The following is a 23,049-nucleotide window of genomic DNA, read 5'->3' on the forward strand; positions in this document are numbered from 1 at the left end:
CCATCACCAAAATGTGGTGATGTTCGTCCAACAGCAACTAAAGTATTGACCAATCAAGAACCACCATATATTTAGTTCGTAAATGTATTTAACGTTGTGCAGGAAATAAAATTTAGTCATGTCAACATCAACCCAACTCCAAGTCAAGGATCAGTGTTCGATAGAAACAAACATTAGTGTAAATGGAGTTTCATTTCTTTAGATTGTCAATTGTCTTTGGTCAGACCCAATTAACAACCGACAGACAATAACGAAAACCGCATCCGCCTCCGCCATGAAATCACACTGAATAATATCAAGAAAGAAAATATGATACATAAACTCATAACGGACCAAAACATACCGAGATTTGTAAAGGTTGCTTATCAACGAACTGCTTTTTAATATATATGTAAAAAAAAAAAAAAAACACTCATAAAAACACAAGTTTTTAAATATGCATGTCATTCCGTCTAGTAAGGTGTAGAAACCTCTAATAATTTGTTATAATATATTTATATTTTTTCCAGGACATTATTTGTACAAAAAAAATTCCTGTTGTAAAAAAAAAAAATCCTGTTGTGTACAGTTCTAACAACACCCGCAGCTGACTTATATATGCCTTGGTTGATTTCCTGAAAATTATTATTATTGTGTTGTTTTGCGATAGACATAAATAAAATAGTTTTCATATTATTGATTTAACCCCCACCCAAAAGGGTGACTGGGGAATATTAATATGGTCACCATATGTTTTCCTCCGACCAGCAGTAAAACGTTCGCCAAAGTGGGGCCCCCGTTTGGCTGTGCGGGATGTATCAAGTACGCAGCCACGTCCGGTAAGAATGTGGACGTTAAATCCGATGCCTCGTGTAAAGAGAGTACCACGATCTGTGCACATTAAGAACCCTTGCAACAGCTCTATGAGAGTCCGTGGGTGTCTTGTTGCAAGGCTAAATTTCTATTCCTATCCAATATACCCTCATTTTCCCGTGGCAGTCTAAATTTCCCCGACCTTCACACCGGCCGGCCTCTACTGCAGGCGTCAACTGTATTTGTTGTTAATTTGTTCTTGCCTTGTACATGCATAAAATAGTTGCAACTGGACGTCAAGCAACCAACAATCAATCAATCATTATTTATTTATGATAGAATAGATATGGGAATTTGTAAGGCAAATGTTTTATACATTAACATCCAAATATTTCATCGATCAACCAAAATCAACGGACACATTATACGCCCATGAATAGACACCTTTAGGCATTATATTACTAACACCATATAATTGAAAATCGACGGACTAAGATCTCGATAAACCGAAATACAATGTACGTCCTTGGTATTGTCGTCTTAAAATGCATTTATTTCAATTTAACATCATTATATGAATAACCGAGGACGTCATTGGGTTTGCCGTCTTAAAATGCATTTAATTTTATTTTACAGGAGTATGCGAATTATTAAGCTACATAATAGACCTGCAACTCATACGTTAACCATATTACACAATTTAATACTTAAGTGATGGTATTAATCTGTTTTATATACTATAAGCTTCCCATTTAGAAAATAAATGAATTAAATGCATCGGGATTAAAATTCCTATTGTAGCTTAAGTTGTTCCGCGTTTATTTACTTGTCCCATACTACTGACCTTTTCAATTACATAATTTATGAAGTATCTGTATATGGCGTTCCTTAAAAATCCTCTGACGAGCCGAACCAATATGACACATTATATTTAGTGCCAATCAATCAAATGTAAATATATTTAAATGTATACGCATGACAATTGTATTTATATTATTAAACAAAACACAAAGTACCATGCATAAGCAAATTTAAAACCACAACAAAAGGCTTATAACTGGCCTGGATTGTTAAACCCTGTGCACGATTATAATGTATGTGTTTTGTGTAAAACCGTACTGGAAAAATACACAATGGAATAATACACAAGTGTAGATTGAAGCGAACAATAATTAACGAAGATTTTTTAAGTGCGAAAAGTGTTTTCTTTTATGTTAAATTTGTGTAGATGTTAACGAAGAAGGAACCCGGGGGTGGCTGGGGGTGGATTATTACACTCGCATGTTTTATTGAACATGTTTTGTATATTGGATCTATAAATACAATGGGAATTTACCACGTTTATATTATGGATGAATTTAACGAAGACATTACGGCTGTGACAGTTATTGGTGCATTGTATATTTCAGTATCAATTTCTGGTGGTAAGTTATTAAAAGGAGGCTCTTAATTTATAAAAGCAATGATAAGTAAGTTGTAATTAATGGAATAATCAACACTATTGATTCGTACTTATGAATATTAAGGTTCATGTGGACCCTTTGGCTAAAATGGCTGCGTTTTTACCTCAAAATTTACTCTGAGTACAGACAAACCTGTGCATCTGGAAAAGTTTTAAGGCATAGCATGCCCTAGATAAATAAAATTCAAATGCATTGAATGTTTTAGAAAATTTATAACTTAACTGGATTTTGCAGTGCACTTTTTTTCGTCCCTGCAGAAGATGATAAAATTAACAAACAGTCGAGTTTCACTTGATATGGTCCACTCAGGTACACAGTTTAAATCACCAATTATTGTCAGGTATCTATTGTCCATCTATTGTCCATGTCAATCAATAAAGTTCACTTCAATTATTACCAGTGGGGAAGTTCTCAAACCTCTTTCACAACTTATTTTATTTTGCCAACTTCTGGAGGAACGAAAAAAAGTGCACTGTGAAATCCTGTTAAGTTTTTAATTTTCTAAAACATTAAATATATTTGAATTTTATTTATCTAGGGCATGCTATGCCTTAAAACTTTTCCAGATACACAGGTTTGTCTGTACTCAGAGTAAATTTTGAGGTGAAAATGCAGCCATTTTAGTCAAAGGGTCCACATGAACCTTAAAATCAATATCTGGTATGGTTTTGTTATTTGTCTACATGTATCTTATATATACATAAATGGTTACATCAGATGCAATGTATTGGAAAAACATGTACACATGTATAAAATCTACAATTTTATTAATAAACGTAACAAGTAGAAAACAATATGCATTTTTAGTTCAATATTTTGACATGCGTTGTCTACACTGTATCTAAACTACCCCGGCGAAAAATGTTTGGACTCAATAGTATCTAATGTCCGGTACGGTGACCGACAATCAACAGACAGAGAAATGTAGAAATTCTGTTTATTTATATGTTGTTTTAATGATATTGAAGAATATACATACACATATAACTATTTTCGATTGTGTGATGTAATATTTTCTACAACCGTTCTAGATTAATGGAGAAATAAGTAAAAATGCACATCAAAATGGTGAATTGAGTGAACCCTGCCTCGAATTTGTTTAATTTCTCTTTAAATTGAGCACATTGTACGGAAACAAAGGTACGGAAAGAAAGATATTAACACGGAGATTTCAAGACTTTTCACTATGATCGCCTCAATATTTGCATGTCTGTGCATGGAATGAAAGAAGTGGGTCATGTCAAAATTGAAGCACCCGGTTTTGTCAATGTGTACGACCCGGTTTTGTCCTTAAATTTCACAAAGCAGACCCGGTTTTGTCATAGAAAATAATGCATAATCGCATGACGAAAATTAAAATATGGCGTTCAACAGTAGTTTGAGGGATCGTTGAAAAACATTTTCTTTCGGAGGATAACCTTTTTGAATCCGTAAACACTTGAATTCCTGCTATATTAGAACAAAGCAAATTTCAATTTTGTTTTGTATAAAAAAAAAAAAAGGAAAAATTAAAAAGAAATGAAGGTTTTGAAACGGAATTAGATTTTTTTATGTCATCTATGTAAATTTAAGTGTTCAAACTTAATTAGTGTACGGCCTTGAAAATTTAAGGACGCACATTTGATATGTGATTTTCTGGGACAACAAGATGGTTATCTTAGTGTTCCGCTCTACTTAAAGGGAAGACAGTATAATCGTTTGAAAATAAATATTCTGTAACTAAACGTTCATTATAAAGCAAGAGAATAAGACAAATGTATGTGCATGCAGAATCGTCCAAGAAAAGGAATTTCCATGCGGCGCAAAGGATCACAATAATAGTGCGTTTAAAATCTGTTTACCCCCGCTTGTTACAATTATTATAATACTAAGTATAAATTAGTATAAAAGTCTTAGGCCATCCGGAAATTGCAATAATGATTATTTGATTAGTAATTTTTATAAATAAACGATGTTTTATCTCTCTTTTTTTTCTTTTTTTTTTTTAACATTAACAAATTCTTTAATGCACTAGTATCAAGTTGTTAACAACTGCCCTATATAGTACAACTATTATATATAGGATTATCTCTTCATTGTATAATGATTATCGTACATTGACAAATGTTCTACAATTTAAGCAATTTGGTCAAGTTAAAAATTGTCAATATGCAAGGGCGGACCGAGGCCATGATTTTTGAAAGGGGCGTATTCATAAACGGATTTTATACCGCCAAGCGTAGCAAGGGGACTTTTTTTTAACGATTTTATGCTAAATAAAAAATCATATATAAATCGTAAAAAACATGATAAAATAATTATTTCTAGCCACCAAAAAGGGGGGGGGGGGGGGTCGGCGTACTCCCTCTACTCTACTGGATCCGCCACTGATATAATGTAACTATATCGTATACCATCATAAAATTTAATAAAAGACGAAATAACAGAGACAGCCGCCGATCGCATATTTACTATAGGGGCTCTGTTATCAAATGAGTTAAGCCTTTTTCAACTCACTGAATTTTATAGTTTGTTCATATGTTTTGCTGTTATACCCCTTTTTTTTTATTTTATTTTGGAGGGGGAGCGTGGGGGGCTTACACGTTCAACCTCGCCATTCTGTATGTACCAGTACCGAATTCAGGAGCCTGTAAATCGGTTGTTGTCTTTTGTTGCTATATATCATACATGTATTTGTTTTTCGTTTTTTATTTTGTACATAAATCTAGGTCGTTAGTTTCCACATTAGTTTTTTTTTACAGTTTTCATTTCGGGGCCTTTTTTAGCTTGCTATGCCGTATGGATGTTTCTCATTGTTGGATGCCATACGGTGTTCTATATTTGTTAACTTTTACGTCATTTGGTCTCTGATGGAAAGCTGTCTCATTGTCATTTTTCACGGGCTAAATTGCCAATTAGGTTGTTCTACGAAGACGAAGACGAAGATATAATGTTGCATGTTATAAAAAGAAATAATTCTTTCATGCCATGCTCAATGCTCATTTTAACATAGGAAGGCATTATATTTGTTAAAATTTTTAAACCAAGCGTTAGCCAGGTATAAAATATTGACAAATATAATGCCTACCTATGTTAAAATGAGCGTAGAGCATGGCATGATAGAATTATTTTGTTTCTAATGGGGAAGTTTAGAACTTGTGTATTTCGAAGCGGACATAAAATACACGTTCGAAAGGCAACCATTTTGATTGAGATATCCAAAACGTTCTAATAGATATAAGAAGATGTGGTATAAGTGCCAATGAGACAACTCTCCATCCAAGTCACAACTTGTAAAAGTAAACCATTATAAGTCAAAGTACGGCCTTCAAAACAGAGCTTTTTCTCTCACTGTCCGTCAATGGATGAACGAATGAGTAAATATATTGTAAACATAGCGTATAGTGTAGTAAAGCATACTATCCTTACTCTTTTGATAAATTGATATGTTAACACAATCATTCCATATCTTCTTATTTTTACATCATTACAGTAGTATAGAAAACAAACAAACATTTTTTAGATGTATTTCTATTTGTATCCATCTGATGACTTAAGCCTTTTTCAACTGATTTTTATAGTTCGTTCTTATGTTGTACTGTTACACCAATTTCCTAGGTTAGGGGGAGGGTTGGGATCCCGCTAAGATGTTTAACCCCGCCACATTCTGTATATATTTACCTGTCCCAAGCCAGTAGCCTGTATTTCGGTGGTTGTCGTTTGTTGCTGTGTTACATATTTGTTTTTCGTTCATTTTTTTGTACATAAATTAGGCCGTTAGTTTCCTCGTTTGAATGGTTTTACACTTGTCATTTCGAGGCCTTTTATAGCTGACTATGTTGTATGAGCTTTGTTCATTGTTGAAGGCCGTACGGCGACCTATAGTTGTTAATTTCTGTGTCATTTGATCTCTTGTGACGAGCTATCTCATTGGCAATCACACCACATCTTTTTTTTTCTATCATAAGGAATTAATGTAAGTACATGATATAAAGTATTTATTTCCATTTAAACTTAGTTCGAAGATAAGATCAATAAGGTATACGTATAGCATTCAAAAATGTCTACTCCCTATTTCGAAAAGTTCCCGTTTGAAATATATTTTAACACATGTTTGTATTGCAATAACATCTTTGTAACATCTTTTTGACTCAAATATTTAATTTCTTCCGATGGGCAATGTCCAGATCCGTGCTAACGTAGCTTTTCATAAATTTGTGGTTTCAAAACAAAACAAAACCGGGTCCTATACTGAGACAAAACAGGGTCCTTGTCTAATAAACAACATTGACGAAACAGGGTCCTTCCATTTTGACATGATCCATTTCGTTCGTTCCATGCACAGAAATGCAAATATTGAGGTGCTCATAGTGACTAGCCATGCAATCTCTGTGTTAATATCTTTCTTTCCGTACTTTTCTTTCCGTTCAATGTGCACAATTTAAAAAGAAATTAAACAAATTCGTAGCAAGGTTCACTCAAGTCACCATTTTCATGTGCCTTTTTACTTATTTCTCCATTAATCTAGAACGGTTGTAGAAAATATTACATCACACAATCGAAAATAGTTATATGTGTATGTTTATTCTTCAATGTCATAAAAAAACAAATAAATAACAGAAATTCTACCTTTTCTCTGTCTGTTGATTGTCCGTCACCGTACCGGACATTAGATACTATCGAGTCCAAACATTTTTCGCCGGGGTAGTTAAGACACAGTGGTCTATATCAATCCTATACTATAATTAAAACAGACAAAAACATTGTATTTAAACTGTTTATTATTAAGTGGTTTTAAAGGCTTTAACTTATAACAACAAGCGCGGGAAGTATAAGCAAGTGTTTATAAGAAAGAGGGATATCGGGATTGTAATAATTGATGGCGTGAATACAAATATTGAATGGATCCGTTACAATTTATATAAAATAATATAAACGGATCACCATGCATTTCAATATTCTGTTGGGATAGAAATTACATTAACATAAAATTTACATTATTCTTTTTCTGTTTTTAATTTATCTTTTTTATTGTTCCAGCAATCATTGCAGTTCTTTTAAATGAAAAGTTTGGAGAAAGATTGGTTATAATGTCCGGAGGATTTTTATTGTTCATCGGCTACGCCTCCTCATTCTTTGTGACGGCGTTTCCTGTACTATATTTGACCATGGCTATTATACCAGGTAAAATGTCCTGCTGTCCCATTATCATGCACCTAAATACAAACCGGAAAAACAGAATTTTTGAACTTTAAGGATAGTAATCCACTATGTTTTATATTGTGTTATGTATTTTCGTTCCTAACCACGCCTATTATAGAATTACATTTTCTGCATCAATACTTCCATACATATGTCAAATAAAATAAACAAAAAGGTTTATTTCTAAATAGACACGGGCTTCTAGATATTAAGCAGTTTTTGTTATTATAAACGTTTATATATTTCTATTTGTGTTTCACATGTAGTTCTATTTGAAAATTCAATAGAAACATGTCTATTAACCAAAAGCAATGAACAGAATTAGATTGATATATATATATATGAATCAAGGTATACCAACCAGTGAACAGAAATATCTGTTTATAAATTGTTAGAACAGACATTAAAAATGAAATGAATAGAATACACTATGTATAATCTTTTTTTAATGTTTGGCTTATAATGGGCATTAGTTATACAATGTATAACGGTGCCATTTTTGGGGCAGATATCGCAAACGTCTGCTAAACGCACGAGTTTTCACGAATATTGTTAAACTAACGTTACTCAATCCTAAGCTTAATGTACATATTGGTTTTTTTTTTCTTTCTCTCACCTACTACGGAAGAGGTTAAGAAATTAAGTATCTTGCTTTCTTTTTCGAAAACATTGTGTGCATATAAGGCCTCAGAAATTATTTTATCGTTTATTTTATTTTCAGGAATTGGAATGTCACTTTCTTATAGCAGCTTATTAGTGGCGGTAGATAAATATTTCACTAAACGAAAATTTATAGCAATGTCATTGGCAATATTAGGAGGATCTTTTGGCATGGTAATCATGCCAATTTTAATGGAGTCTCTTTTACAAAAATATGGTTTTCATGGTGCTATACTTGTCCATGCAGGGATATCGCTACATGTTGTAGTCTGCGGAGCTGTTGTATTTCCACTTCCAACAGGTAAGCGTACTGTTTAACTTAAAACTCTCTTTAGAGCACAAGAATACAGCTACCCCTTGATTTGTATAGGTCAATCGTTACGTTTTCTCTATGTTGTTTGTATTTTTTTTGTTTTCTATTCCTTTGATCATTGTTTTTTCTGTCTTTCTACGACATCAGTTCACCCTTCCAAGTTTGATATTTTTGTTTACTACTAATTTTTCTAAATAAAGTACTATTTTCGTTAAATATCTGAAAGCTTAACAAATCGTCAATGGCACTGTCTGTCTACTGAGAAAGCAACTTCAGTTTTAAGCCGATATAGAATCTTTTTACTGCCTTCATTAAATGCATGCAAGTCATAAAATTGATTACCAATATGGTTGTTTGGTAAGATGGATTGCTTACTGTCCAGTGGCAAATATTTCCATACTTCAAGGACGAGAATGAATTTAACAAAAAAACCATTACGTACGTTCTTCAAAGTGGGTCAACCAGAATGAAAATCGGCAAAGGTAAAAAGTCCATAACTTGACAAATAGAGCATACTGGAGTAGGACATAAAGTTGTCTTTGCAACAGACACCTACCTACCCTTTATGGATTTGTTACAACGTTCAATATTATTAAGCAGAAATTACAGAATTATAGAGCTCCTTACATAGGGCATTGAATCTAACGCCCCCTTTCCGACTATTCGTGGCTGCGTGCCTAAACATCCCCAAATACATATGACACAGCCCCACAAAGAAAATCCATTAGCATGTATTTGACTACCATATGATCAGCCCATATTTCAGAGTATTTATACCGGTGTATTTATGTGTGGTACAACTGACCATTTCCTGCAATGGTAAATATAAGTTAAACCTAATTGGTTCCTGTCTAATGTTTTCAGTGTTGCATTTAAACACAATGTTATAACATTCCAGCCAAATTGTGACAAAGTTAATTTATTGATGATAACAATCCTTGGTTGTCTAAGAATATTGCTGAGTGACAGAATTTTCTTGTTTGAATCTCTTATTCCATTTGAACGATGAAGTTTAACAAATCTTAATACTTATTATTTTTTTTTTTGAAAAGTAAAACGAGCCATAAAATAAATTTGCTTGAACATAGGACATAAATATGCATTCTTTTTCTTCATGTAAACTTTAAAAAAAAAATTTATGGGGAATATGATGCACATTTATAATTTAAAAATCTGTTGGTTTTTTTTCTCTCTCTCCTTTTTTCAGCTCCTGGCGAAACACCAAAAACAATTCAAAAACAGGTTTATAGGATGGCCCAAACTTGCAATTTGTGTTTTATTGACATGGTTTCAATACAATCTCAAAATCTTGATCACTTTGACAAAAGTCATGTCGCATTTTGCAATATTGTTTTGTATAATCTTGACTCATCGATCTGTCTTTTCTAACACGATGAGGCAAACGATTTGTGCTAGTTAAACGTCCAGTGGCAAATATTTAATGCATATTTATGAATTTAAACAATGATTAATCATTACAAAAAGTAGGGCATCAAGGTATACCAATCGGTATATCAATATGAAAAGAAAAATACCAAAGGAATATTCAAACTCATAGTCGAAAACGAGTTGACAATGCCATGCACAAAACGAAAAACTACCAAAAGACAAACAACAGTACACAAAACCAAACACAGAAAACCAATTAAAGACCGATCAATACGATTCTCACCAAAACCCGGAAGGGTAGGCAGATTCTGCTTCACTTGTGACACTCGTCATGTTTCTCCAATAAAATAATGTTGATAATTTATATCAAGTGATTAGACATCACGAAATAGCGGATTGGTAATTAACTCCTATCTAACACTAAGACATCACCAAATTCATAAACCATCGGTCATGTATATAATTTTCTAACCCTGAAACTTGTCCAAATGTAAAATTTTCAATAGTAAATAATAAATTTCATGGCAAAGGATAGACGCGACTGTTACCGTAATTACATTACTGACATTTAAAAAAGCACAAAGAACAACACATTCGAGGAAAAATAACGGGATTAAGGTTGGAATGAGCATATTGTAGCGAGCTAGGGGGTTGATCAATAAATTATTTTCTGACTACTGGGTTAAAACCTTTGAATGAGCCCAAGCCTGATGAAATTATAGTGGTTCTAAGAAAACCGAAGGCACAGCAAAAGGCAACTAATGAGTAAAAGTTTCCATAATTTATTCAACTTGTGTATGATATTCAATAGTCAATGAACATTAATTATCTTATTTGTATGTCTTCAATAGAAGCTTTAACATCAACAATGTCATTAGAAAATCATAAATATGTTGTGACGGGATCACCATAAAAGTACATTTCTATTTGACCTTAGTCAGAATATCACTAAAAGATTACCATTGACTGGCTTTTCACAGTCAATTACAAGTCAAAAGATTGGCTGGCCATTCACAGTCAATATGACTATTTAACACCAAAAATGTAACTGGATTTCAGTTATTCAAAATATTCAGCAAGCCACCGACAGGACCTTCACAGTAAGTGCTATCACAAAAATTGTGTTGGAAATGTACCAACCAATGTGTCAAATATAATATGGTTATGCAATAGAAAAAAAAACAATAAATTTGCCAATACGGCACAAGGAGAAACACAACAAAATAAGTTACTTTACTTGGACTATGTGGATTTATTTGTTTTAATTAGAAACTTTATCTGAAACTTTACTAGTTATTTAATATAAATTTCAATGAAATACAATCAGAAATATCCTGGTCCTTCACAGGGTATGCTGATACTAGAATGATCCTTCTTAGGAATCTGACAAAAATGTACTATACAATAATAACAACTTTCCTCCTGGTCCTTCACAGGAGAAGTGCTAAGATAACAGGTTTCTGGACCTTCACAGGAAACTGTTATATACAAAAAAATATGGTTTTATATTTCCTTGGCCCTTCACAAGGAAATCCTATGTTTCCAAAAGTTTTATATAAGAAATGTGAATCAATGAAATGAGAAAATTACTGAACAATAAAAATCTTTGAATAAAATTGAGTTCTGCAAAAGTAAATTACTGAAAATTACTTAAATCAATGAAAAATAAAAGACTATTAGAAAATGCTAACCATTCAAACCAAAATTTGTAGCAGAACTGATTTCTCTCCAAAACTGATATTGTTGGGTATTCTGTTGGATGATCCGTTGGGTGTTTTGTGGGGTAGATTGTGGGGAAGAAATGAAATTATTAATACAATTTTTAAAATCACAAAAACAATCCTAATACAATTTTATTCCTACTAGATAAAAATAAATACATCAAAGAACAATTTATTTTCTTGAATAAAATAAGTTTTCATAATTTTTGCGCCACGATAGTAGCGCCACCACCGGAAAGTGGTAACCGGAGAAATAAAAAGCCAAGCGAGTCAACCGGCTGAAAAATGGCAAAAATTATATGAAATAAGAATAGATAAGCTTTCAAATGAATCGAATGGTTCGCTGACATTATCTAGAAAGTGAGCATTTTGCTCAATACGTTTGACAATCTAAGAAATCGTAGAATTTACAGATATTCCAGGTGACTAAATTCTACGCACATGCGCAGTTGATGACTCTTTCTCCAAAAATATGTAAACAGGTGCTGGATACAAAAATACGAGATCCTGAAAATCCCTGACATAGTGCAGTAAAAATACAAACATACAATTATTTATTAGTGATATGCTAATAGTGACAAACAATACATCCGACATACGTCGTCTCGTTTCTACCAAACTGGTTTGGAACATGTGTGATTTTCACTGTCGAAAACTGACAATCGAAATATTACCCAAAAAAAATAAACGTTTACTTTTATCGGCGTATTGCTATTGATATTCGTCAATCTATTTGTTATCAAAGAATATGAATTGCTCTGAACTTATAATTCAAATATTTTAAAACTATTCTTTGTGTTTTTATTGTAAACATTAAAATATTTGAACATCTAATGTGTTGAGTTATTGTTATCTGTGAAATTCACACTTTTCTAAGATATAAATATTTGTTTCTCGAATAAAAATTGTGATATTACACATTACATCTTTGACTATATATACTAATACATATAAACAAGTCTAAATTGAAAACAACGTTCAAACCTATGATTGCGTTGGATAAACTTTGAACCGCAATTTGTATACGTGTGCATGCAAAACAAATTTTTTGGTAGAGGGGTTTAAATACAGCACCAACAACATTTTCCAAAAGACCAAAAAAGTAAAAAAGTATATTTTAACAAAACGCATTTGACTAGCAGGTCGATCAACTGATGTTCTTAAACCCTGCTGACTGCCATTGGCGATTGCCAAATAAACGGATCACAAGATGTAACAAAATAGATCTTATAATAATTTATAACCAAACAGAAAACAATAAACTTGCGGAAAAGATGGTATACCGCAAATATGAGGTGCAAAAAATTTGTACACCATATCCGGATTTCGACAATTAATGTCTCTCCAGTGATGTTAGGAATCGAAACGGTATTTGGAAGGCCATATAATTTACCTCAATTTAGGATAGACTCTTGAATTTTGAAAGAGTTGAAATAAGATGAACGGATCATATAACCCGAAGGCAAATATAATACAAGCCCCAATGAAAAAATATAAACAAGTCTAAATTGAAAACAACGTTCAAACCTATGATTGTGTTGGAGAAAAACCGCAATTTTTATACGTGTGCATGCAAAACAAATTTCTTGGTAGAGGGTTCTTAATACAGCACTAACAACATTTTCCAAAAGACCAAAAAATACATATATTTATAAACCGTGACATACACCTTACATTTTACCCCCAGCAAAAACATTTAGCGTCCCGCAAATGTCATAAAACTATTTTGTACAATACACAAATTCAAAACTATAGATATACTCAGAGTCAGATCTGGTTCATTTTCAAAAGGTTCCTATACAACTCGTTATGTTTTATTCAAAATAGAACATTATATTATTTCATTTTACATGACTTTAAAGCGCAAATATAAGACAATCATTAAAATGTAAAATTATGACTGAAGTAGTTGAGTTTCCACTCTTATGTAAATTCAAAGTGTCGATATTATTTATTTTGCTAACTGCTATAAAAGTTCTAAATTCTATAAATGGAATGTAATTATATCTTTACTAGTAGAACTTTAATTATGTACTGTATGAATAATGCAAACAATCTAACTTTTTAGAAAGAAAAACTGGTTTTAATTTTTGATAAATGTTATTTGAATTTTGAAAATAATCAATTACTCTGCACCACTAATAAAATGACTATAATTGCCAAAAATATACATCAATTGTCTAAAATTCTAAAGTTACTGTTCTTCTTCTGGAGGTTCTGGACTCTTCTTCTGTACTGTGGATTTCATCTTGGGTTGTGGTCGAGGGTTGAAGTTTTTTCTACGGTTTTGGAATCGGGGGCGTGGCCTTGCAAAGTACTGCCTCATTTGGCCCCTGAAACAGGCTATTTCTGTACTCATGGATGAGATTGTCTAATCAAAATGTTGAAGCTGCTGGAACGTTGTCTCCTGAGCTGTTGTCAAAGTTTTAACGGCACAAAGTAGTTCTTTTATGGTACTATCACATTTGCATGAATTGCATGCACTCTTTTGGGTAGACAAAACTACTGGTGGGGTATACAGGGGCAGATTTAAAGATGGTGGTAATTCTTCCTCCAGTATCTGAGGTAATACGCATTCTACATCTTCCTGAGCGTCCCTCTCAACTATAACTCTTGCGGGTGAGGACAGCTCAGGGGAATAAGGACCTGTTGAGAAGTCAGTTAGATCAACCGGGAGATACTGACTAAAAGACTCCGGTGATATGGTCATCTGTGGTATCATGCTGGATGAAGTGGCTATGGGTGCTGCTGAAGTAGCTGTATGTGATGCTGTTGATGAATTAACCCAACTATAATTTGATAATGTGGATGATGACAGTAAGGGATCTAAAGTCTGGGCTGGTGCTACTGGAAGTGGCGCAAGGTGGACTGGAGCTACCGGAAGTGGAGCAGAGTGGACTGGGGCTACTGGAAGTGGAGCAAGGTGCACTGGAGATAAGGACACACTACCTGACTGTAGTCCTTTAGGCTGCTCTACCCACCTCCTCTTGGTACTCCAGAAATCATGGCTCTCCTGGTGTGTCATTGGTACCAGGTCCAATGGTGTTAAGTGATACGGGTTACTACTTTTCTTTAAGTAGTTCTCGTCTCCAACGAATTTTTGCTGGCCATTAACTTGTTCTTCTGAAGTAAATGTGATGGGAAGGTCATAACATGCCTTCTTATCTCTCCCTCCCTGGTGGCTCTATAGAGACATAGTGAACAGAACAAATGACTTTCATTTAGAGGAATGTGGTGCTTCCATATGTGGGCCTCCACTCTGCCCTTCTCTCCAATATAACTGGATGGTTGCAGACATTTCATACACCTGTAGGCTAACCCACGCTTACTCGCAAGATCCATGTAGTGAGACATCTGCAAAGATAGAAATTAGAGAACGGTCACCAGACATGTAACAAAACTGGGACTTTATAGGTTTGACACACTGGTTGGTCGCCAAGTTGCGATATCCTTGATTTGACATAGTAAAAAAATATTGATTGGTTTCCATCACAACACTGCTGGTTAAGTTGAGACTATCTATTGAACACTGAATAACCCAGTAAGACAAACATTAAAAAATAGAATCTTACTAAATATATTAGCAATTTACATCAATTGGATGTGATCTTTTCAAGATCTGTAATACATGTACATTAGCAAAACACTGTCAGTTTATTAGAATTTAATTAAATTCTCTTTGGGTGCTTCATTATATTTGAAACAGACACTTTTTTTGATTTATGGGGCAATATTAAGGGTGGCTGTAGACATGGCTACATTAAGATAAAATCATATCAAGGTCACCATGAACCTTGTTTTCACTATAACCATAGTGACAAAATTTATATATACAGGTACAGAATGCATGCAGTTTGCATTTCACAAATTAACTAATTCTATTACAAATGTACATCAATATTGGGTCATTTAATAATATGGCATTTATGGTGATGTAACTGATTTAGCATTTAGGGTCTTGACTGCCTCCTTTATGGTTTGTAAAATCCATTTGGGATCGAACTGTTTTTTTCCGTAAATGGTTTTAGTTTGTCGTGATTGACAACACTTTTTCTCCCATTTAAACCAAATTGAATTTCATAATTTAAAGGAATGTATTTCTGTGTGACCGGACATGGTCCCAAGTACAAGGGTTGCAATTTTGGGCTGATGCCCTCTTTTCTAGTTTCGTTTCGACACCATAGATAAGGAGCCATTGCCATATGTTTAATAAGAGGCAGAAATGTATCCTTACAACAGGATATCTACTGACCCTTGAAAGAATTAAGGCAAGGGTTCTCTACATTGTAACTTAAAGAGAGGCACGAGATATCGCACGTCCCAACTTCGATCAGACCTGGCTGCGCATTTATACATCCCGCACAGCCAGAAAGACGATAACTGTAATCAGGTGTTTCCGATCGAAACGTGAGAAGTCCAGGGCTGATATGCATAACACCACTATAGTTAAGCTATCCAATCGTAGTACTTATTTATCGTAGGACATGTAGAAAATCGGTCCATTCGGAACAAATCTAAATTTATGTAGTTTCATGCATACGGGCCCAGGTGACCATATGTATATACCCAATTCAACACGAGACAATATTGACCGTACAATGAGCATTATTTTCTTTATGAAAAATCAAAGATTGAACAAAGTATACAAAGTGCATTATTTTCGTTTAGTTAAAACACTGCTGATTGGGTTTTTCTGATTGAACAAACTTCAACGTCAGAAACAACATATAACAGTTACAAAAGATTGCACTATTCCTATTTTCTATCTTTTTAAAACTTTAGTGTCGATCGGCTTACTTGCATTCGACATATTGCTTCTAGTACAGAACTAAGTTTAATATTTGAGCCACTTGAAGTTATATAGAAAACTGCTCTTGAAAACGATATAACAAATTATAATCAAAGCTTATAATAAAAGCATGTAAATTTGTAAGACTGGTCTTTTTTTTAACCGCCTGCCATGATAGCCACTTGTACGAATTTTAGCTCAACATAAGTCTTTAATCAAATAGATGTTAATATAATTTCTACCAATTTACTGTTTTTTCTATTTTCAGAGAATGTTTCCAGAAATAGTAAAATTAGTAAAAAAGTAGACATGGAGTTTTGCAAAGAACCAAAATTCATTGTTTATCTTGTGACAAACTTTCTTTTTATTGCTGCACAATATATACCTGCTACTCAGCTACCTGACACGGCAGTCTCAATAGGAATTAGTATGGACGAGATTTCATTAGCAGTGGCCATGCTTGGAGTCGGGAGTGGTTTTGGACGGTTGTTTTTTGGTTTTCTCTCTCATTGTTTTGTTAACCATGTTATAAAATTCTGGATTATATTCCTAGCAGGAATGGGATTAATGATGTTAATGGTACCTTATTCGACAAAAATGGACCAATTTCTAGTGTTTGCAGTTTTATACGGATTCTTTGATGGTATTTATTAGACAATAAGATAAGAGTGGTTATAGAACGCTATCATCTATGTTTTTTTAGGTCAATAACAATTAAATGAGATAAAGTCATTGATAAATAATCAATATGTATCAGATCGGATGAAAACCATGGCCGCAAGAGACAATCTTTAATACTAATTGGCGATTTAAACATTCTTTTCTGAAACTACATGTACAAATGTACACAGCGAAATATTTTATAACTCAAGAAAGCACTTCATTTCATGTTCATCGGGTGATAAACATGGCAGATTCGCTGGCACATATTTACCAGTGAACCACCTATGGTAAATCTTTTCTTTGAAATTACTCGGCCAATTCTACCCAAATCTGGAAGGAATTATTATGATTGTAAGTTCTTTTGTAAAAGTCCTCATACACAAAATAGAATGGAAACGGGGAATGTGTCAAAGAGAAAACAATCGGACTAAAGAGCAGCAAATAGCCCAAGGCCACTAATGGGTCTTCAACGCAGCGAGAAAAATCCCACACCCGGAGGCGGCCTTCAACTGGCCCATAAACAATAATGTACTTGTATACTAGTTCAGCGAAATGGACGCCACACTAAACTCCGAAACATACAAATGAACCAAAATTTAAAAACACACAAGACTGACAAAGGCTAGATGTTCCTGACTTTGGACAGGCAAAAAAAAAGCGGCTGGTTTAAACATGTTATGTGAGATCTCAACCCTTTTTAGTCAATTTTGAACACCTTTTCTAAAACTGGATGAGTGAATTATTTTGAAACTTTACGAGAGTGATGAAAACTAGGCCTTCCGAAGCTTAGTTGGTCAAACATTTTTTTTCTCTCCATTCAAATGTTAAAATCTTACAAGAACATGCATTGATCAATATCATGCATAGATACATGTACCAGTTGGCGATACATAACCGTTTGAGTATATAGTTTTATTTTGTAAACCAGTAATGTGTAAACACAACGACCTCATTAAAATATAATATTTCAGAATGAATCTTTTTGCTAGTTAAAAAATAAAAGAAAAGAAAATTGAAAAAAAATTACTAGTACCCCGTTTTATTGAAATTAAATAAAGTGTTACATATCATGTACATTTGCAGATACATAATTATGAAAATTTACATTTCTTAGGAGGAAACAATGTAGGATGGAATCTTTCATTGAAGAACCTTTTAGAGCCTCAGTATTACGGTAGAGCTATGAGTTTGGCCTTACTCGCAGAAGGCATTGGATGTGCAATAGGAAATCCACTTACAGGTACTGTGTAATAGAGAGGCTGAAGATATCCAGAGATGGTCAAACTTATAAGCCGAAAACGAACGAATAATGGCATGGCTAATAACTTAAGAGCTGCGCCATGAGCGCATGATACGCCCGTCGCTTTTTCAAAGAATAAAGTTCCATATCTCCTTAATATCATATCAGAAATTTATATAAAAAAAAAAAACTAAAGGGAGGTTATTTTAATAAATATAAACCAGTCACCAAAGTTTCATGAAAACTGCTCAAAGCTATTTTGAGTTATTGTCCGAAAACTAGAAAATCCTCCTTTTTAATGAATAAAACCCCATAACTCGGAAACGTAAAATCTAAAATGTATAGAAATCGAAAGGGAACTCACGTCAATAGGTATAAACAATTCACCAAAGTTTCATGAAAACTGCTCAAAGCGTTTTTGAGTTATTATCCGACATGTTGACGACGGACGGACAGACAGCGGTTTACCATAATACGTCCCGTAAACGGACGTATAAAAACTAAAAACGACCAAAAGACAAATAATCTTCTACAAGACACACCATGGAAAACTAAAGACTGAGCAACACGAACCTCACCGAGAACCGAGGGAAAGTAGATCCTACTCTATCTGTTGTATGTTTTCCTAACATAAATGTTTCAGTAACAAGCAGCTTAAAACTTTCCTATTTAATTGAGTTAAAAGAGGGGGGGGGGGGTTGAGATCCTGACATCATATGTATTTTCCAATGACGCAAATCAAAATGCAATGAGAAAGGGAAAAAGCAAATACCAAAACTCTCTGCTAAAATTTTAATAAATATAAAGGTTAAGAAAGAAGAGAATACAGTGACGAAGAATGAAAAGCGTATCGAGTATCTCGTGCATCAAACGTTTAAATGTAAAGGGATATGATGCAATAATCAGTCAGATCAGACTAGAGTAAAACAGAAAGGGTTGAGATACTACATGAAACAAGCTCCCATTCAATTTTGTAGTGATGTTATTAATTTTGGCTACATACAACCCTGAAAGTCCTTAGTTTACAGCAACACATACCATCGCTAGAAGGAGTATTACTGTAGGATAGGAAGAGGTGACCGAATTTCTTCCGCCATTTCTTTATGCATGCTTGTTTCTCAGATTGTATCTTAAATCAACCTGAAAAGTATCAACGAAAAATATGTAGGGTATACCGTTATTAGACAGGAACAAAAACGAAACACGAAAAACCAAAAGAGATCCAGAGGTCACTATAAAATCATTAAAAATAGAACAAGTGTCTTAACAAAATGGTTAGCTCTAATTTTCATGTTTTATTACAGGATCGCAATCTTGTTCGCATACATTTTCAGGTTTACATGTATTTTTCTGAAAATATTTCAATTGGTAGATACTATACGAAGATCAGTGCAAATGCTTCGATCACTTAATATCTTTTTTTCCACACTAAATTCTGATTTGTACAGTGATGTACTGTTGCAATTAGAGTAACTGTTCTATCAATCTTGATAGGTGGTGAACGGAGATTTTCTTCTACGAAAACCTGAAAGTTAGGAATGAATTACGTTGTTTTACTTCTTCGATTAAGGAGGGCTATTTATATACAATGGACTTTAAAGTCATAATTATTTATCAAACTATGCAAATACTAAAATGTTGGATGTTTGATATCCGTACGACGTCAGGCGAAACAGTATTTAGCCAAGTACACGCATAGAAGTAACAAATAAATCAATGGTTCATAAAATTGAGAATAGAAAAGGGGAATATGTCAAAGAGACAACAACCCGACCAAAGAGCAGACAACAGCCGAAGGCCACCAATGGGTCTTCAACGCAGCTAGAAAATCCCGCACCCGGAGGTGGTCCTCAGCTGGCCCCTAAATAAAATTGTGTACTAGTTCAGTGAAAATGGACGTCGCACTAAACTCCAAAACATATAAATGAACTAAAATTAAAAAAACATACAAGATTAACAAAGGCCAAATGGTTCCTGACTTGGGACAGGCGCAATAATGCGGCGGGGTTAAACATGTTTTGTGAGATCTCAACCCTCCCCCTATACATCTAGCCAATGTAGAATAAAGAAACGCATAGTAATACGCACAGTAAAACTCAGTTTAAAAGAAGTCCCGAGTCCGATGTCATAATACGTAACAAAAGAAACCAAGCAAAATGACAATGATACATAAATGAACAAAGGACTACAAGCAGTTACTGATATGCCAGCTCCAGACCTCAATTAAACTGATTGAAAGATTATGTCTTCATCATATGAAAATCAAGTACAATCCCTCCCGTTAGGGGTTTAGTATCATACCATCATAAAATATATGAGAAGAACATAACCCGTATCATGCCAACAACTGGTTTTAGAATAAATGTGTTTATTTCCGATGCAAAGACCCTATGAGTGAATCAATATTAATACCAAAATATGCAATCCTTAATGACTTGACAACAGTATCGTAACTATATCCTTTCCGAATAAGTCTGTTTAAAGGTTTGGTTAGCTTTTGAGGTGAATGCCGACATTTTTGTGCTTTGTAAAGAATATTATCATAAAATATTGGATGTGAAATACCTGAACATATAAGATGTCTGCATGTTGATTTATATTTACGAATGATGTCCTTGTACCGATTCATGTTTGCATAAGAGTCCAACATTGTGAATGGTATAATCATTTGCAATCTATTATGAATAACCATAAGTCGAACATTCATCTTTAATTAAGCTTGATTCATGTCATAACAAAAGCAGAAAATGCATATTTGTTTCGTCAACAGTTTTTTATTGTCAATTTTAAGGCCCTAATCACGCATCAAAATTTCTTTTATTTTCAGCGTTTCTGAGAGAAACAACAGGATCAGGGGGCATACCATATTTTATTGGATGTGCTATACTTTGTGTCAGTGCTGTTATTTTAATTCCATTTTCAAATGTGAAACAAACTTTCCAAGAACAAGAAATTATAATCTTTGACGAAACAGATTCCGAATTAGAAAAATTCAAAATCCATGATTGTAATAATGAGTATAAAATAAATGGATCTACATGTATATGCAAAAAGGAAATAATTGAGAAATAAAAGCTTTTTCGTGTTGTGTCTTCTTTCTCAATAGTCTATTTGCCAATAACCGATTTAATTCTGTTATTACATACTTTTAACACAGATTGTTTCCCTTTGCCAATTGTAGACTGGTTCTATACTGGATAAAACTGGACTGGTGCTCATGCAAAGCATAATAAGTCCGAGTCATATGCATGTGTTTAAACAAAATTAAAATTAAAAAAAATACAATACATATTAAAAGTTTATTCGCTTGCAAAAAGATCAAATTTATGAAAAAAAATGCATTACGCGTAGATAAATTTGGTATTTCCGCTAGCTTTTCATAATATTTATGTTCATCGGAAAGCAACTAAAAAAAATATATCTAATGACGGGGTCAATTACGGAATAGGCAAATAGACTATTGTCTCTATTTGGTTATTTTGCCTTAAAAAAAGGTATTGACTACTATTTTTTTTTTCATTTCACCTGATTATTTGAATTTTAAACTAAAATTGCCAAAAAAAAAAACTTATCATAGATACCAGGATTAAAATTGTGTACGCCAGACGCGCGTTTCGTCTACAAAAGACTCATCAGTGACGCGCAAATAAAAAAAGTTAAAAGGGCCAAATCAAACAGTATTACATAGATTACTAGCATTGAAGACACAAAGTTTCAAATTATACTTCAAATACTATGATAGGAAATAATTTCTATTCGGTCACCAGAACCCAATCGTCGGATCGGATGCTTCTCGGGTCTCTCCCTTTATATGGGAGTTCAAGTAGTGTATAAGGAAATATAGTTCCTTTGGAATTAGTATTTAAATTTAAATAGTAAATCGGTTTACAGATAAACAGTTTTAAATTTTTACATGTTTACGTTGGCAAATTGTCATTGGAAACAATGAAGTAAATAGATTTGCATTTGTAAACGTAGGTAAATTTAAATGAAAAAAAAATATCAAGCAAACAAATTTGTAATTAGTAGTCGGCAGAAATGTGTCCAATTTTAAAACTCTGTAGGCTGGTCCTTTTTTATGTTGTGTAAAGAAATAAAGTAACTACATTCGTATTTAGTGGTCGGCAGGTCGGCACTTATAAAGAAAATGTCCACACATGTATAAAAGTTACCCTTATGATTATTGTACATATAAATGACGACTGCCGACCTATTTACATGTGCCAACACATAAGAGCTATTGTATGGACTATAATGCATTTAAGGGATGACTGCCGACCTGTCTACCAATGTTAATGAACCATTATACTAAAATCAATACATTCTAGTGCTGACCTGTCGCCCTATCCATACATGTATGGAGATGTATTATACTGATTATTTGTATTTTACAAATAAGTACTGACCTGCCAACCTTTTTACTAAATTATAAGAACTTAGTAATACTAATCATGCTAATACTGACTATCGACCTGTTAACCTCTTACAATATGAGACAAAACTTTTTTTTTAAATAAGTGTCGACTGATGAACTGTCGACCTATTTGCCAACATATCAGAGATATTATACTGACTGTAATACATTTTAGTGCCATCTGACGACATGTATACCCATATATGAAAGCTACCATACTCACTTCAATACATGATAGTGTCCATTTTATAATTTTTGTTATGTGCGTATGATGTTTTACAAACTTTTTTTAAAGTTTTTTTTTTTACTTTTGTGCGTACGCTTTTTTTCAAACTTTTATGCGTATGATTTATTTCAAACTTTAGTGCGGATGATTTTTTTTTTGTTATACCAGGACTGTTTTTCCTTATTTCCTACTCCCAAG

At 33.5% G+C, this 23,049-nt stretch overlaps 1 protein-coding gene across 1 annotated transcript; it reads left to right on the forward strand.

Moving 5' to 3' along the window:
- Window positions 1–1,633: 1,633 nt before the first annotated feature.
- Window positions 1,634–21,299, forward strand: LOC127711164 (monocarboxylate transporter 13-like). The gene is made up of 6 exons (XM_052217114.1): window positions 1,634–2,216; window positions 7,275–7,418; window positions 8,158–8,397; window positions 16,577–16,951; window positions 18,086–18,211; window positions 21,039–21,299. Exons 1-6 carry the CDS (start codon window positions 2,021–2,023, stop codon window positions 21,281–21,283), a joined length of 1,326 nt encoding a protein of 441 aa, XP_052073074.1. The 5' UTR covers window positions 1,634–2,020; the 3' UTR covers window positions 21,284–21,299.
- The last annotated feature ends 1,750 nt before the right edge of the window (window positions 21,300–23,049 follow it).

Source organism: Mytilus californianus, unplaced genomic scaffold (assembly GCF_021869535.1).
Source record: "Mytilus californianus isolate M0D057914Y unplaced genomic scaffold, xbMytCali1.0.p SCAF_8, whole genome shotgun sequence".
NCBI lineage: Eukaryota > Metazoa > Mollusca > Bivalvia > Mytilida > Mytilidae > Mytilus > Mytilus californianus.